Below are 14,004 nucleotides of genomic sequence, written 5' to 3' on the forward strand. Positions count from 1 at the left end.
ATTATTTTTTGACAAGAGGATAGTTAATAAATTATGTTATTTTATTATAGATGGTTAATAAATTATATTATCTTATTATATTCATTAACTTTCGGTTAAACGGTTATATGTAAATTTTAACCCAATAAAAAAGAGTGTGTTAAAAAATATGTGTTAGAAGGTATGTTGCTAGCATTTCTCAAAGTTACTAATATCATCTGAAATAACTTATAACAATGAGTTTAAGGATTAGAATTTGGATAAAAGATCCAATCTAATAATATTTGCACGGCATTAACCATTTAATTTGGTGTAGAATTTGGTTTTAAAATATCATTTCTCATAATTTATTTAAGTTTGATCAAAATTCAAGAAGTGAAGTGGGTGTGGAAGTTAGTAAATATGGATAACGATTAAAGGAACGCACACCAACGTTTTCATCACTCTCTGTATCAACAAAGCTCAAAGGGTTCAACCAAAATGGCTTTGAAAAGTTTCTCCACCCTTTCACACAACACCCTCTTCCACAAACTCATTCATGCTTCTTCTTCCTCCCCAATCCTATTACCCAAATCAACTTCACCTAGCTGCATTCATGATTCCCACAAACAAACACCCTGTTTTACTAAGAGGGAACTCAACCTTACCCTTCTCCTTACACCCTTTCTCTGGAGCGTCTTCCCTAATGCACTCTTGTCAGCTCAAGAATTAATAACGGAGCTTCAGAGATACACAGATTCCAAGGAAGGCTTCACTCTTCAAATACCCTCTTCTTGGACTAAGGTTTGTCAACAATTGACTGTGTTTTTTTTCTTCATAAAAGAACAGTGTTTGATAATAATATATATATATGTTGTTATAAGTAAAGGTTGATAAAGCTGGGGCTACAGCGTTGTTTCAAGAGCCAAATAAGGGAAGTAACAACATTGGTGTTGTGGTGAACCCTGTTCGACTCACAACTCTTGGAGACTTTGGGACTCCTCAATTTGTTGTTGATAAGCTTTTACAAGCTGAAAGACGTAAGGTAAATCACTCACTGTGATCTTTGTGAAATGTGATGCTGACTATAACAATTTCTTTATATTGGGAAAAACTGGTCACACGCATAGAATAAAGATAAGGTATGTAAAGTGACACACATTGCCTTGCGAGCTGGTTTTGTAGGCATGAGTTAAGTCTAATATAAAAACTTAATATCGTATCAGAGTCTATCGATCTTGGCCAGTTAGTTACCATTCATCAAACCCAATAGTTTTGGGCATAAGAGGATGTATTGGGAAAAAACCAAGTCCATGCACCATTTAGAATCCTTGTCGATTTTAAACCCAACTCCACGCACTGTTTGCATGTACTTGGAAAATGCAAGTCCAGCATATGATAAAAATAAGGCTTGAAATGAGTTTATAAATAGTGCCACATCTAGGGCAGGACTACATGAGAAGCATGAAATAGCTGAAAAATGGAATTTACCTTTGCATTTGTTAAATTCCTTGTTGAATTTTTAAAAAGTTAGCTATGTTGTATGTGTGCCTATTTGGATTGACGGTGAATTTGGCGAAATTATGATAGCATCATAATTCTGTTAAAGCTCCAAATGGTAGCTTTTGTCAAAATCACGGTAGCACACCATGATTCTGCCAAAAGTTACAGCCCATTCAATAATACACTATATAGAATTGAAGATACAAGTAACAACAAGATCGGAAAAGTAGGAGTTCTTTACTTAGTTTAAGGAAACACTGCCGCTGCTTTTATGAATAAAAAATGACCATTTCATTTTATAATAGTATTCCTATAGCATTTAATATTGAGGTTGAGAAATAAAGAATAAGAAACACGAGGTCTATTTCTCCCAAACTCTACCTCATTTGCATATAGTCCTACATGTTTGTGTGTTAAGAAATGGTGGATTGATAAACATGCCTTATATCTATGTGATTGTGTATCAAATTTAATTTAGTTTTAACTTCTGTTAGTTATTGCCTCCATGTTCAGGAAAGTATAAAGGAAGCCGAGGTGGTCACAGTTGCAGAAAGATCAGGGAAGGGAGGTTTGCAAGTTTATGAATTTGAATACAAGGTTGATAGTACTAGGGGAGGGCTGAAGAGGATCTTTTCTGCAGCATTTGTTGCCTCAAAGAAGATCTATTTTCTAAATATTGTTCACTCTGATAATCCAGAGAGCCCTCTTGATCAACAAAAAAGAATGATGTTAGAGCAAGTTCTTCATTCCTTTGATTCAACTAGCTAAACTATTGTTGATTTTTGATTCTTTAGTTATTGCTACTGACTTACATTCAAATGCTACTCTTGAAAGTCATCATAAACAAGCCGACTAAAAGATTAAAGTGCAGGTTGAACTATTTGAACTTGTAATTACACATGACTTCAACACAAAATTTGAGATGTACTATGCATACACAAATAAATGTTTCATGGATGTATACAACATGAATTAGAATATAATATGAATTCATCCAATAGTGGTTAAAAAGGTCACAAATTTCTATACGGGGCTTTTGCAAGGCACCGGCTTGTAAGATTTGGCTTATCTTAAGTGAACAGAGAGGAAAGTAACAGAATCAAATGTTCTTATATCAACAGATTCATGATTCGTTATGACATACTTATAATATAAGTATTGATTTGTTTAATTATGAAATATCATAAGTCCAAGATACACACCATGTATTTATGTCAGAAGAGATAGGTCAGCATCAAGGAACCAAGAAAAAGATGCAGCAGAGCGCACTGCGTACATCAATGTTTTCACATAAAACAAAATCAAGCAGAAGAATGCACAACATAAATGGCCACCATAGTTGGAACTTTGGTCTGGCCAAAGCCAAACATGAATAATAGTTGCCTAGGAAGGATAATCCTGTACCCTGATATATTCTCAACCAGTTATCAGAACATCCAAAATGCAACGGAACAACAGCTGCACTACATTTCGAGAAAACAATTTTCAAGATAGTTCTGATAGAAACCGGTACCAAAAGGTCCAAAATACAATTTAATTGTAGAAACTGACGTTTATTGATGACAGAAACGTTTGCAACAAAAAGAATTACATACGCTATGACCTATAATGATGGAGAAATGGTCAACCGTGGTTCATTAATGAAATCACAACATGGCCAGGCACGTCCCTTTGAAACTAAGAAAGAAATTAATTAAAAAAGCATGAGAACATGATGAATAATTAGATTGCGTGCATATTATTCTTTGATACAAAATATTTAATTAGAAAAGTCACGGCCCATGATAGTAGGTCAGATAGAACAACCAATCTAATATACAAAAATTATGAATTTGAGACAAAGCTAAATGACAATTAAAAATGTGTCAAAGTGAAGGAGAGTATAGTTTTCTTCCTGACATGTCAAAGATATCCTCACTACTTATACCGCAGGTTTGTTAAATTCCGTTTTCATCTTATTATGTGTCCACATTCAACTGAATTTGCCAACAAAGAAAAGTCAAGCACAGAAATAAAATACACTTAAAAAAATGCAATCAATCCATCACTCTATCATATAGTAATGCATATTATATGATATAGTAATTGACAAATTAAGCGACAAAAATGAGTTGGTTGTTTTGAAAGAAAAAACTTTTTTAATGTGTTCTTATTGTTAAAGGTTTTACGTTGAAGTATTCAAGCTGCAAGTGAAACCAAAGCAGAAAAGGAGCAAGTATGAAATCAGTTTTTCTTTCATTGTTTGATAGAAAATAGTGAGTGACGCATTCATGTGTGGAAAAATAGTCCTGAGAAAATACTGCCTCAGATAACTATTCAAATATTGCAACTTGTTTGAAAACAGTACTAACTACCAAGTTTGAATCCTTCAACTGAAACATATAGTAGGTTTTGTTACATCTTTCTTCTTCTTATATGAATTATGAGATTTCTGAATTCTGCTGCTATAATTAGTTAACTTTTTTCTTTCTTTTTTTTTTTTTTTTTGTTTTAAGATTACGTAAGAACTTCTCAACAGAACCCTTGTTACATGGGGACTGAAACCAGTTTTGTTCCGGAAGTGACAGAAAACATAGCTATGGATTCAGCAGAGAAGAGACTAAATGAGCTTGGTTACAAGCAAGAACTAAGAAGAGAAATGGTTTTTGTTCTTTTGCCATCTTGATAGAAAATTTCTCAAAAATAAAGTAACATTTTTTCTTGTACTAAATCTGTTAATTTTTTCTATTTATTGTGCAGACTATGTTCAAAACTCTTGCGATAGCATTTTCAACAATGACGCTTTTCACTGGAATCACACCTCTGTATGGTTCTAGCCTTCTGTATGCAGGCCCTGCAAGTCTTGTTTGGGGATGGGTAGTTGTTTGTTTCTTCACTTGGTTTGTTGGGATTGCAATGGCTGAAATATGTTCATCTTTTCCGGTTTGTCTCTTTTATGCATGTAATTTATTTTATTTTATAATTTATATAGAAGTAGTACTTTTGTCCGGTTCCTGAGAATGGAACCCTGATAATCCAAAGTTTGACCATGAGGTAAACGACTGTTCTAGTCAGGATTCGAACTCAGATAGTAGTAGTACTTTAAGGCTTAAATATTAATCTATATAAACTTAAATCTACTTAATCTTCCAAATATTTACTGTCTACATATCAAGCTATTCCTAAATTTCGATTTTGAAATTTGAACAAACAAAACATGTCTTATTATCCTTTTCAATTATAAAATAAAGAGTCAAGAATAGCTTTTCATTTAGGGAAACTTCTACATCCTAAAAATACTTTGTTCCTGCTGCACATGAATCAGTGAAAATTAAAAAACTAATTTCCACTTTTGATTCAATCTAACAGACAACTGGTTCTCTGTACTTTTGGGCTGCACATTTAGCTGGTCCGAAATGGGGACCATTTTCTTCATGGTGTTGTGCTTGGCTTGAGACTGTAGGTCTTATTGCTGGAATCGGTACTCAGGTAAGTGGACTTTGGTTAAACTTCGTGTATGTTTGGATTGGTGGTGGGTTTGATAAAAATCACGGTGGCACTGTGATTTTATATATTGAAGTTACGAAATTTAGTTTTTGCAAAATCTCGATGGTTCATCGGGATTCTGTCAATCCAAACATGTACTCAGTGTTTTCATAGAATGTGTGCATTACAAGTAACTCATGATTTTTCATGGTTGGAAAGGCGTATGCAGGATCACAAACATTGCAGAGTATAATCCTACTCTCAACAGGCACAAATAAAGGCGGAGGGTACTTTGCTCCAAAATGGCTATTCTTATGTATGTACATTGGCCTCACTGTTATATGGGCAGCATTAAACACATTTGCATTAGAAGTCATTGCCTTCATCGATATAATTTCAATATGGTGGCAGGTACTTTTGTTTACATGTATATCCATAACTGCCATAAGATTGCTCAATATTGTTTATTCACTTAAATATCATACGGTCACGGCAACCAGTCAATCAGACCCGTTGAACCAAGACCAGACGACTTATATTATGAGTTGTTTATAAAATTTTGCTTATCAAACTTAAAATATGAATTGTCCGATCCTTATCTAATTGCTCCCACTTGCTGATAACGGTGAAGTGTGGTATCGTGACTGCAGGCAAACATTTCATTGTTCTTTCTACCAAAAAATGTTCTAAGATGTACTTCATAATTTGCCCAATTTTTATTAGGAAGTAACACACTCAATTTTCTGTGTCAGGTTATTGGTGGAGCAGTGATAGTGATACTGTTACCTCTGGTGGCACTAACTAAACAATCAGCTACATATGTATTCACAAACTTTGAATTAGCATCTGATACAACAGGAGTTTCAAGCAAACCATATGCAGTGATTCTATCATTTCTTGTGAGCCAGTATTCCCTCTATGGATATGATGCTGCAGCACATTTAACTGAAGAAACTAAAGGTGCAGACAAGAATGGACCCATAGCAATACTTGGTAGTATTGGCATCATTTCAGTATTTGGATGGGCTTACATCTTGGCACTTACATTCAGCATTCAGGTAATCATGTCTGAGATGTATTAGCAATAAATAAATATCTTGAAGATATAGTCAAGGAACGAACACTTAGTCTCATAATGGATGAGACATGACCTGAAAATAAGTTTTGAAGCATGAGACATACTCACCATGCAAGATTCATTGAGCCACATAGCATCGAGTCACTTGCCATTAGGCCAACCAAAGTTCTAAGATGGTATCAAAGCCTTGCTGTTTTTTTTTTAGGAAAATTAGAACTCAATGCATTTCTTTGATAAGTAAACAGTGAAAACTCCTAACATATTTGAATTTTTTTGACTTAAACTAAACAATTTTTGGCAGACGGGTGACAATTAACACCATTTTTCAACTTTGATTCAGGATTTTGGTTACCTTTATGATCCAAACAATGAGACAGCTGGAGCATTTGTGCCAGCACAAATACTCTATGATGCATTCCATGGAAGATATCACAATTCTGCTGGAGCAATAGTTCTCCTGTTTATCATTTGGGGTTCATTCTTCTTTGGTGGACTTTCAATCACTACAAGTGCCGCCAGAGTGGTAAGTACTAAACCTGTTTGGGCCGATTCATTCGAGTTGCAAAACTATTTGTTAGAATTTATGACATCATATCAATAAGCTATTTTCAGCTTATTTCTATAAGCTCTCCAGGATAGCTTATGAAAACAGATTTGACTTTATTTTATCTTTTGTTATAGAAATAGCTTATACATTAGCACTTATATGATAATCACTTATAAGTGTTTTAATCATAAAGACATGTGGCGAAAAATGCCTCCTAACTAGTGTGGTGTATCTCAAATGAAACAATTTTCAGGTCTATGCCCTGTCAAGGGATAAGGGAGTTCCATTTTCATTCTTATGGAAGAAACTGCATCCAAAACACAAGGTTCCTACAAATGCTGTATGGCTCTGTGCAGCAATCTGCATTCTTCTTGGTCTACCAATTTTGAAGGTGAATGTAGTCTTTACTGCAATAACTTCAATAGCCACAATTGGATGGGTTGGTGGTTATGCAGTTCCAATCTTTGCAAGAATGGTGATGCCTGAGAAGAACTTCAAGCCTGGACCTTTTTATTTGGGCAAGGCAAGCAGACCAATTTGCTTGATAGCATTTCTATGGATTTGTTACACATGTTCTGTATTCCTGTTGCCAACTCTTTATCCTATTACATGGGATACTTTCAATTATGCACCTGTTGCTTTAGGGGTCGGTTTGGGTCTAATAATGCTTTGGTGGGTATTAGATGCAAGAAAATGGTTTAAGGGGCCAGTTAGGAACATTGATGCTCAAAATGACAAAGTATAATTCTTGTAAAGTTTGAAGAATAATTCATGGAATATTCTTTATCTCATGCTTGTTACTTTTGACTTGTACATTCTATGGCCAACAATAAATTTTCATGTCAATATTCAGTCTTATAGTTCAAAGAGGTTAGTAGGAAAAACAATTCACTTGCTTTTGTTATACTCCTTGTACATTCTGAATTAAAATATTGATGCCGTCATTTTTAGGTCATACATACTATGTAGCACGAACACTTCAAATTAAAGATGTGTCCGATAATTGACAAGCATACTAGTGTCACTCTCGCTTGTAACACTCCTCAACCAATCCTTTGCTTCCTCCACCTTAGCCCAAAAACATGCAAAAGTGCTCCTCAAATTATGTTCTTTTGATGTGGCCATACAGATGCTATTTTTCCACCACATATCAAAAATCTCATATCTCCTGTCTCTACCATGTTGTATGTAATGGCCCTTGATTTTGTGCATTCCCTTCCCATAATATTCAGAAATATCTAATGGCTCAGCAAGGAGTTTATGGAAATGTGAAGCATTGATACATTTACCTCTAATTACAAAGTCATTAGGTAGCTCATTTCTCTCCAACGTGTTAATTACATTGTTCCAAAACATCAATGAAATTAGTCACTAAGCTACTTGACAAGAAACTAGCTACCAGGCCCCTTTTAAGTTGTAATGTTTATTATATTAGTTTCTTGTGATATATTTGCATATAGAAAAATATATTTAAACCTACTTCTAATTAAGATATCAACAAGTAACAATGAAGGATGTCATGTTTGGTTTCTCTAATACTGAAATAATGAAGTATCTAACCTTTTAGGAACTTGATAGGGTTAGCACTTAGCAATATATAGCGGATATCAATATGATACGGTATTATATATGACAGGGTTTCTTTTCTTTTTCTCTGTGATGTTTGGTATGCTCTTTTACCATATTTGGTTTCGTTGTCCTCATGGGATGTTAGTTTTGTTACCTATTTTTTCTCTATTGGCCACTTATGTGACTGATTTATTTATTGAATAAAAGGGGCCTAAGCCTCAAAGAGAAAACTAAAAGCCTCTAGAAAAATTGATTCCAGATACATCAGCAAACAACACGTTATTAAACTTTATGTGACAGATTTGTGTAGTTGTATGTCACATGTGTGGCATTAATCCTTCAATAATAATTCAATGTCAAAACACAAAACTATCAATCTAGACCACATTCAAGATCAATATGGAACTTCAACAGTTTCTAGTACTTTTTTTTTATGGTGTAAAGTTTCTAGTACTTTGGTAGTTGATAAAAAAATTTAAGGATGTTGCTAATTTGTATCTTATGAGTAAATGTCAAAAAATTGAAAAATATAAATATTGTAAAGGAAAAATCAATTTTTAAACTTTTAATAAATTGAATGATTGACTTCCAAGTTAGATTTGCCTAAATTTAATGTGTGAAGCACATGGTCAAATCCACATCATGCCAAGGCCCCCCGGCTATGTATTGCAACAATAATTTGACACGTACACAAACTAATGGGGCAATGGATGGGACACATTTGGACATTTAGGGGTCAAAATTTGGACAATTATGTATGTTATTTCAAAAACATTTTTTGTCACGTAGTATTTGATTCGAATGTAACCCCTAAATATTCAACATTCGTATTAAGCATTTATTCACATGCATTTGAGCTATATTTTCTATTCAATATTCATTGATGTATCCCTTGATAACTTTGATAATGGGGTTAAAAAAAACTTGTGGTGAGGTTTGTCATGTTTCATAATGTCTCTGAAATATCACGGTAGCCAACTTTTCTTTTGTTCCTAAGTAATTAAAGAATGGTAGATAAGTTTATTGTTATCTAATTATTGTTTTTGACAATTGCGGTTGGAAGCACTTAAATTTTGCATGGATGTTCAGAGCAGGCTAGCACTGATTGAAGAAGGCAAGACTTGATTTTAGGTATAGTATCCAAATTCACGTACAGATACAATGATACTAGCACAATGTTAGAAGCATTTAGAGCAAGGCCAAGGAATAAGCCACTCCATGCCACAAGAAAAAGCATACAGACAGTAGCAATAAACACAAAAGCAAGACTTCCAAAACCACACCAACACCTCCACATGCAGCATGAATAGTTGAAACTTTGCAACTCCAATTATGACAATCTTCGGGTCCCCAAAGTACAACTTAATGACCTTTGTTGTAACGTTAAGACAAATTGCTCTAATCTAATCGGCATTCATTCGATAAAAATAAGAGAAAATAAATACATTTACAGGACCTCAAAACTCAACTCATATTTATTCATATTTTTTTTTGTCAAACAACACTCATCATGTCAACGTCAAGTAAGAACAAAAACAAGAAGACCTAATTTTTGGCTTCTTAAAAATAGTTATACTTTGAGATTTAATATGAACTTTCAGATAGTCTAACTTTCCATAAAATGTCAAAAATATCTTTAACAGTTTATGATTATTTTTTTTTGAATAATTAACAGTTTATGATTATTAAATACAAAGTAAAAAATTTCCAAAAAAAAAAATACAAAGTAAAAATGTAATAGATAATAATATTAACAAAAGTTCAAGATAAAAGTAACAAAAATCTGGACGTAAATATCAAATTTTAAGATAATTTTTTATGGAGGAACTTTTAGTAATGTTCTTAACACGTCTGTGTTTGGACGAGGTAATTAGGAAATTTTGAAAAATTTAGAATTTTAGGTAATACAAATGATTTGATTAAATTGCCTTCATTTCTAAGTATTTTTGTTTTGGTGGAGTAATAAAAAATTTCATTGTCATCATTGTTGGACAACTTTTATAAATTTTAATTTTTTTGGGTCAATTTGGAATTTTCGGGAATTTTAAGGGGTTGGTGTTTAATTTCTTAAAAAAGGGGTAAATTTGTAATTTCCAAAAAATAGCGGTCAATTTGCAATTTTTTGGAATTTTATTGGGGTCAATTTGGAAATTTTGGAAAATGTGAGGACCAAAATGCAAAATTTTAAAAATTATAAGAATTACGGAATTTGAAATTCTTAACTTTTAGGTGTCATTTGAAATTATTTAAATTTAACTTGAACAAAATACTTCATAAATTTTCATCATTTTGAAAATTCTTCAAATTATCATCTAAACAATGTAATTCCTTCAAAAGTATTTGAATCCATCTAAACATTACATTACCTCAAAACATTCCTCAATTTAAACACACTATAAGCGTTTAAGCATAATTAAACAAATTTGAATTTAGTTGGGAGTAAAATTGATTGCATAATTTTTTTATAAGGACTAAAAAAACCATTAAAATTAAGTAAGAACTAAATGTATACAGTCCCAATTTTATAGGAATCAAAACCATATTTAACCATAAAAACTATGATTTAGTATGTAGATCAGACCTTAGATCGTATCACGTTGGAATGGGTCAAGGAGTGCTTAAATTATGTTTTAGACCATGTCAAATTGTGTAACGCCCTCCTTTTATTTAATTATTTTTATTAAGTTAGAATCTATTTATGTGACTTATTTATATATATGAGGTGTTAGTATTTTATTATGTGGCATTATTCTATTATTTATTAGAATATGAGAATTATTAGTGTAAGTAGAATTGGAGGTTAGAATAGAAATAAGAATAAATTATTGGGCCTAAATAGATTTAGGAAGAGTGATTAGTATTATAAATAAGGAAGCTTGGGTTAAAAATAGTTTTTACGTTAGACCGCTTTTTGGAGAAAAGAGGAGAAGTCTGCGAGAACCCTAAGAACGAAGAACGCAGCCGTTGGAATTCAGAAAAATAATCTAAGGTAACGGTGAGACTATCTTGCTTTAATATTAAGTTGTAAATCATTAGATTACATCTAACAAAGTTGGGGAGAGTTTGTGAGATTAAGAGGATTAGGGTTTGAGTGAAGAATTGAGGATTAATGGATGAAAATTGTTAGATTGATGTAGAAACTGTGAACAGTCCTTAGATAATCCGTAGAATGATTATTGGAATAGTTTTGAGGTTTAAAACATATGATTAGATGAGAAGTCGGTGAGTTTAAGAATTAGGGTTTATGAGCGATTTTGATGATTAGATGATGGCGAACCGTAGAATTGATGAGAGAACCATGAACAAACCTTAGATATCCTATAGGAATGTTATTAGAAGTAGTTTGATGGTTAGAAACATGAGAATGGATGAAAAGTTGAGATTCTGAGAAAAAGTGATTTTAAGTGTTTTTGAGAAATAAGTGATTCTAGGATAAGTTGTTTTGGAGATTTAAAAATGTGATTTTTCAGTAAAACATGATAGGATTTGTCGAATAGAACGCGTAGGCGAAAACAGAATCGGATTCGGAGTAACGGTTAGGTTTTTACGGACGAAACGGTGAAACCGAAAAAATGGGACTGCATAGGGCTGCGTCGCAGGTGGGCTACTGCCTTCCCACACCTGGGCGCAGTTTTCCACGCCTGAGCGCAGCAAGGCAGCCCCTCATGGGTGACTGCTTGTTGTGCTTTCGTTGCGTGCTGTCAGAACTTCGATTGTTGCGTTCTTGTGTCTTTTTCACCCGTTTCCGTGTTGAATTAGCTCTCGGTGTAAACATGAAAGTTGTAGATAATTGAGTTAGCTTTCTATTGGCTTTAGAGTGACTAGAAAATTATGTGTAGATTTTGAGTTTTGATGAAAATAGTCCAAGTGGGTCTTCAGAAAACTTTAAGAAAACTTAGCATAACTAATCCCAAGTTTGTCCAAAAACTTATGGTTGGTTTCTCAACTTCAACTTAAGTATTAGGGATTTAGTTGAGGTGTTTTATGAGTATTTGGCTTATGTCTCATTGATCAAACTTGATTTGCTTTTGAAGAATGTTTTGGACTTTGATATGAATGTAATTGATTAATGTATATGTGGTTATTGTTGTTGATATGTTGGAATACATTATGTGAGTATTGTATGATACATAATATTATGATGTTCTATGATGTTAAGTTGATATGATTCATTTCTTATTGACGATATGATATTCTAGCACTGTTATATGTTGCAATTGTTGCTGTTGTTGCTGCTGAATCTTAGTGGAGATGTATAAGTCGGTCTAAGTTGTCATGATTTAAGAAGTTATCCATTTTAATGGAATTGTATAAGATGTTCACGTTGCTGTCCAAGTTGTAGGAAGATTGTGTCGTTGCATAGTCAGTGATGGGGGCTTAATGCCTGACAGGTTCTTTATGACCTTAGCGATGGGGGCTTAATGGTCGACAGGTTCTTTATGACCTTAGCGATGGGGGCTTAATGCCCGGCATGTCCAAATATGACCTTAGCGAAGGGGGCTTAATGCCCTGGTGGTACCACATGCATATTGAAGTTGTCTAAGTTGTTGTTGAAGTTGTCTAAGTTGTTGTTGAAGATGTTGTTGCATTGTAGAGTCGTCATAACTTATATTTGATGATGATTTAATGATGATGTTTGTTTAAGAAGTTGATTACGAACTTAATTATGAAGTTGTTTTCGATAAATGATATGCTTTGATAATGATACTTATGTGAAATACATGATGATGCTTATGATTATATTTGGTGTTAGATGTTGATGCTTATGATCATTATATGTGTTGATGTTTGTGATTAATATATGTGTTGATGTTTGTAATTAATATTTGATGATGTATGCTGATGTTTATGAATTAGTAATTGATGTTATATGATGATGTTTACATCTATAATTAAGATGATATAAGATGAAGTGTATAACTAATGTAGGAGATTAATGATGCTAGTTAATGGAGTATAAGATATGTTAATGATGTTTAAGTTTTGAATGTACTTTATATGATTTATATGTTTAATATTATTGTTTGAGAAATCTCACCCCTTCTGCTTGAAAATGTTACCCTTCGTATGGGTAACTTGCAGGTAATAAAGACTAGAAGTGTTCGTGAGTGGACTCCTCACTTGTGTCTAGGTGCTCTGATACGTAACGGGATGAGACTTACTTTCATATCTATTCCTTACGTGTCTTTTATGAACTTTTTATGAATAAGTATTGAACCAAATTATGAGATTTTCTGATAAGGCCTGCGTGCCAAGACTTTATTCATGTCGAACTATTTCCGCTGCGTATTTCCAGACTTTTATGATGTTGAACCTGGAAGGATATTTATTAATATCTATTTTATGACTTTAAAGTAGTATGTGACATTCCGTTTATGATTTAAATACTCTGATTTAATATGAACTTTTTATGTTGGGAAAACGGGGTGTTACAAATCGTGCCCCGATTTTTCAGTTTGTACATAGTACAGCTGAACGTTGTCCAAAATCATGGCCCAATTTATACAAATCATGACCCGATTTTTATGGAACCAAAATTTTAATTTTTGAACCAAACTCATTTTTTATTTATTGCAAAATCATAGTTAATGTCTTTAAGATCCCCTAAAAAAAAGTCTTTAGAATAATGCTTACATAGTAAATGTCTTTAAGATCCCCCAAAAAAAGTCTTTAGAATAATGTTTAAGTAATCAAAATAAATAATTTTTGTAGTGGAAATTACGTATTCCCTCCGGTCACATTTATAAGAAAAAAACACTTTTTAGATTCATTCAATTCTTAATGTATTTGGTCAATATATGGGCCAAATACATTATGTATTCAATGAACCTAAAAAGTGCATTTTTGCTTATAAATGTGACCGGAGGGAGTATGTTATAATTTC

At 33.1% G+C, this 14,004-nt stretch overlaps 2 protein-coding genes across 2 annotated transcripts; both read left to right on the top strand.

Annotated features, from left to right (window-relative positions):
* Positions 1–269: 269 nt before the first annotated feature.
* LOC146941739 (Photosystem II reaction center PsbP family protein) lies at positions 270–2,444 on the top strand. Its single transcript, XM_085755570.1, has 3 exons — positions 270–762; positions 848–1,003; positions 1,975–2,444. The coding sequence occupies exons 1-3, from the start codon at positions 460–462 to the stop codon at positions 2,227–2,229; spliced, it is 714 nt and encodes a 237-aa protein (XP_085611696.1). The 5' UTR covers positions 270–459; the 3' UTR covers positions 2,230–2,444.
* A 1,139-nt stretch (positions 2,445–3,583) lies between these two features.
* Positions 3,584–7,409, top strand: LOC146941740 (amino-acid permease BAT1 homolog). Its single transcript, XM_085755569.1, has 8 exons — positions 3,584–3,845; positions 3,957–4,102; positions 4,201–4,383; positions 4,810–4,929; positions 5,146–5,337; positions 5,679–5,984; positions 6,345–6,527; positions 6,805–7,409. The coding sequence occupies exons 2-8, from the start codon at positions 3,992–3,994 to the stop codon at positions 7,294–7,296; spliced, it is 1,587 nt and encodes a 528-aa protein (XP_085611695.1). The 5' UTR covers positions 3,584–3,845; positions 3,957–3,991; the 3' UTR covers positions 7,297–7,409.
* The last annotated feature ends 6,595 nt before the right edge of the window (positions 7,410–14,004 follow it).

This window comes from Medicago sativa, chromosome 3 (assembly GCF_051527215.1).
Source record: "Medicago sativa cultivar Bolivia chromosome 3, Bolivia_mono, whole genome shotgun sequence".
NCBI lineage: Eukaryota > Viridiplantae > Streptophyta > Magnoliopsida > Fabales > Fabaceae > Medicago > Medicago sativa.

Coding starts and splice junctions, on each gene's coding strand:
- LOC146941739 (XM_085755570.1), top strand. CDS start 460: ATGGCTTTGAAAAGTTTCTCCACCCTTTCACACAACACCCTCTTCCAC. Junction 763..847: donor TACCCTCTTCTTGGACTAAG/GTTTGTCAACAA, acceptor TTATAAGTAAAG/GTTGATAAAGCTGGGGCTAC. Junction 1,004..1,974: donor TACAAGCTGAAAGACGTAAG/GTAAATCACTCA, acceptor CTCCATGTTCAG/GAAAGTATAAAGGAAGCCGA.
- LOC146941740 (XM_085755569.1), top strand. CDS start 3,992: ATGGGGACTGAAACCAGTTTTGTTCCGGAAGTGACAGAAAACATAGCT. Junction 4,103..4,200: donor AAGAACTAAGAAGAGAAATG/GTTTTTGTTCTT, acceptor TTTATTGTGCAG/ACTATGTTCAAAACTCTTGC. Junction 5,985..6,344: donor CACTTACATTCAGCATTCAG/GTAATCATGTCT, acceptor ACTTTGATTCAG/GATTTTGGTTACCTTTATGA.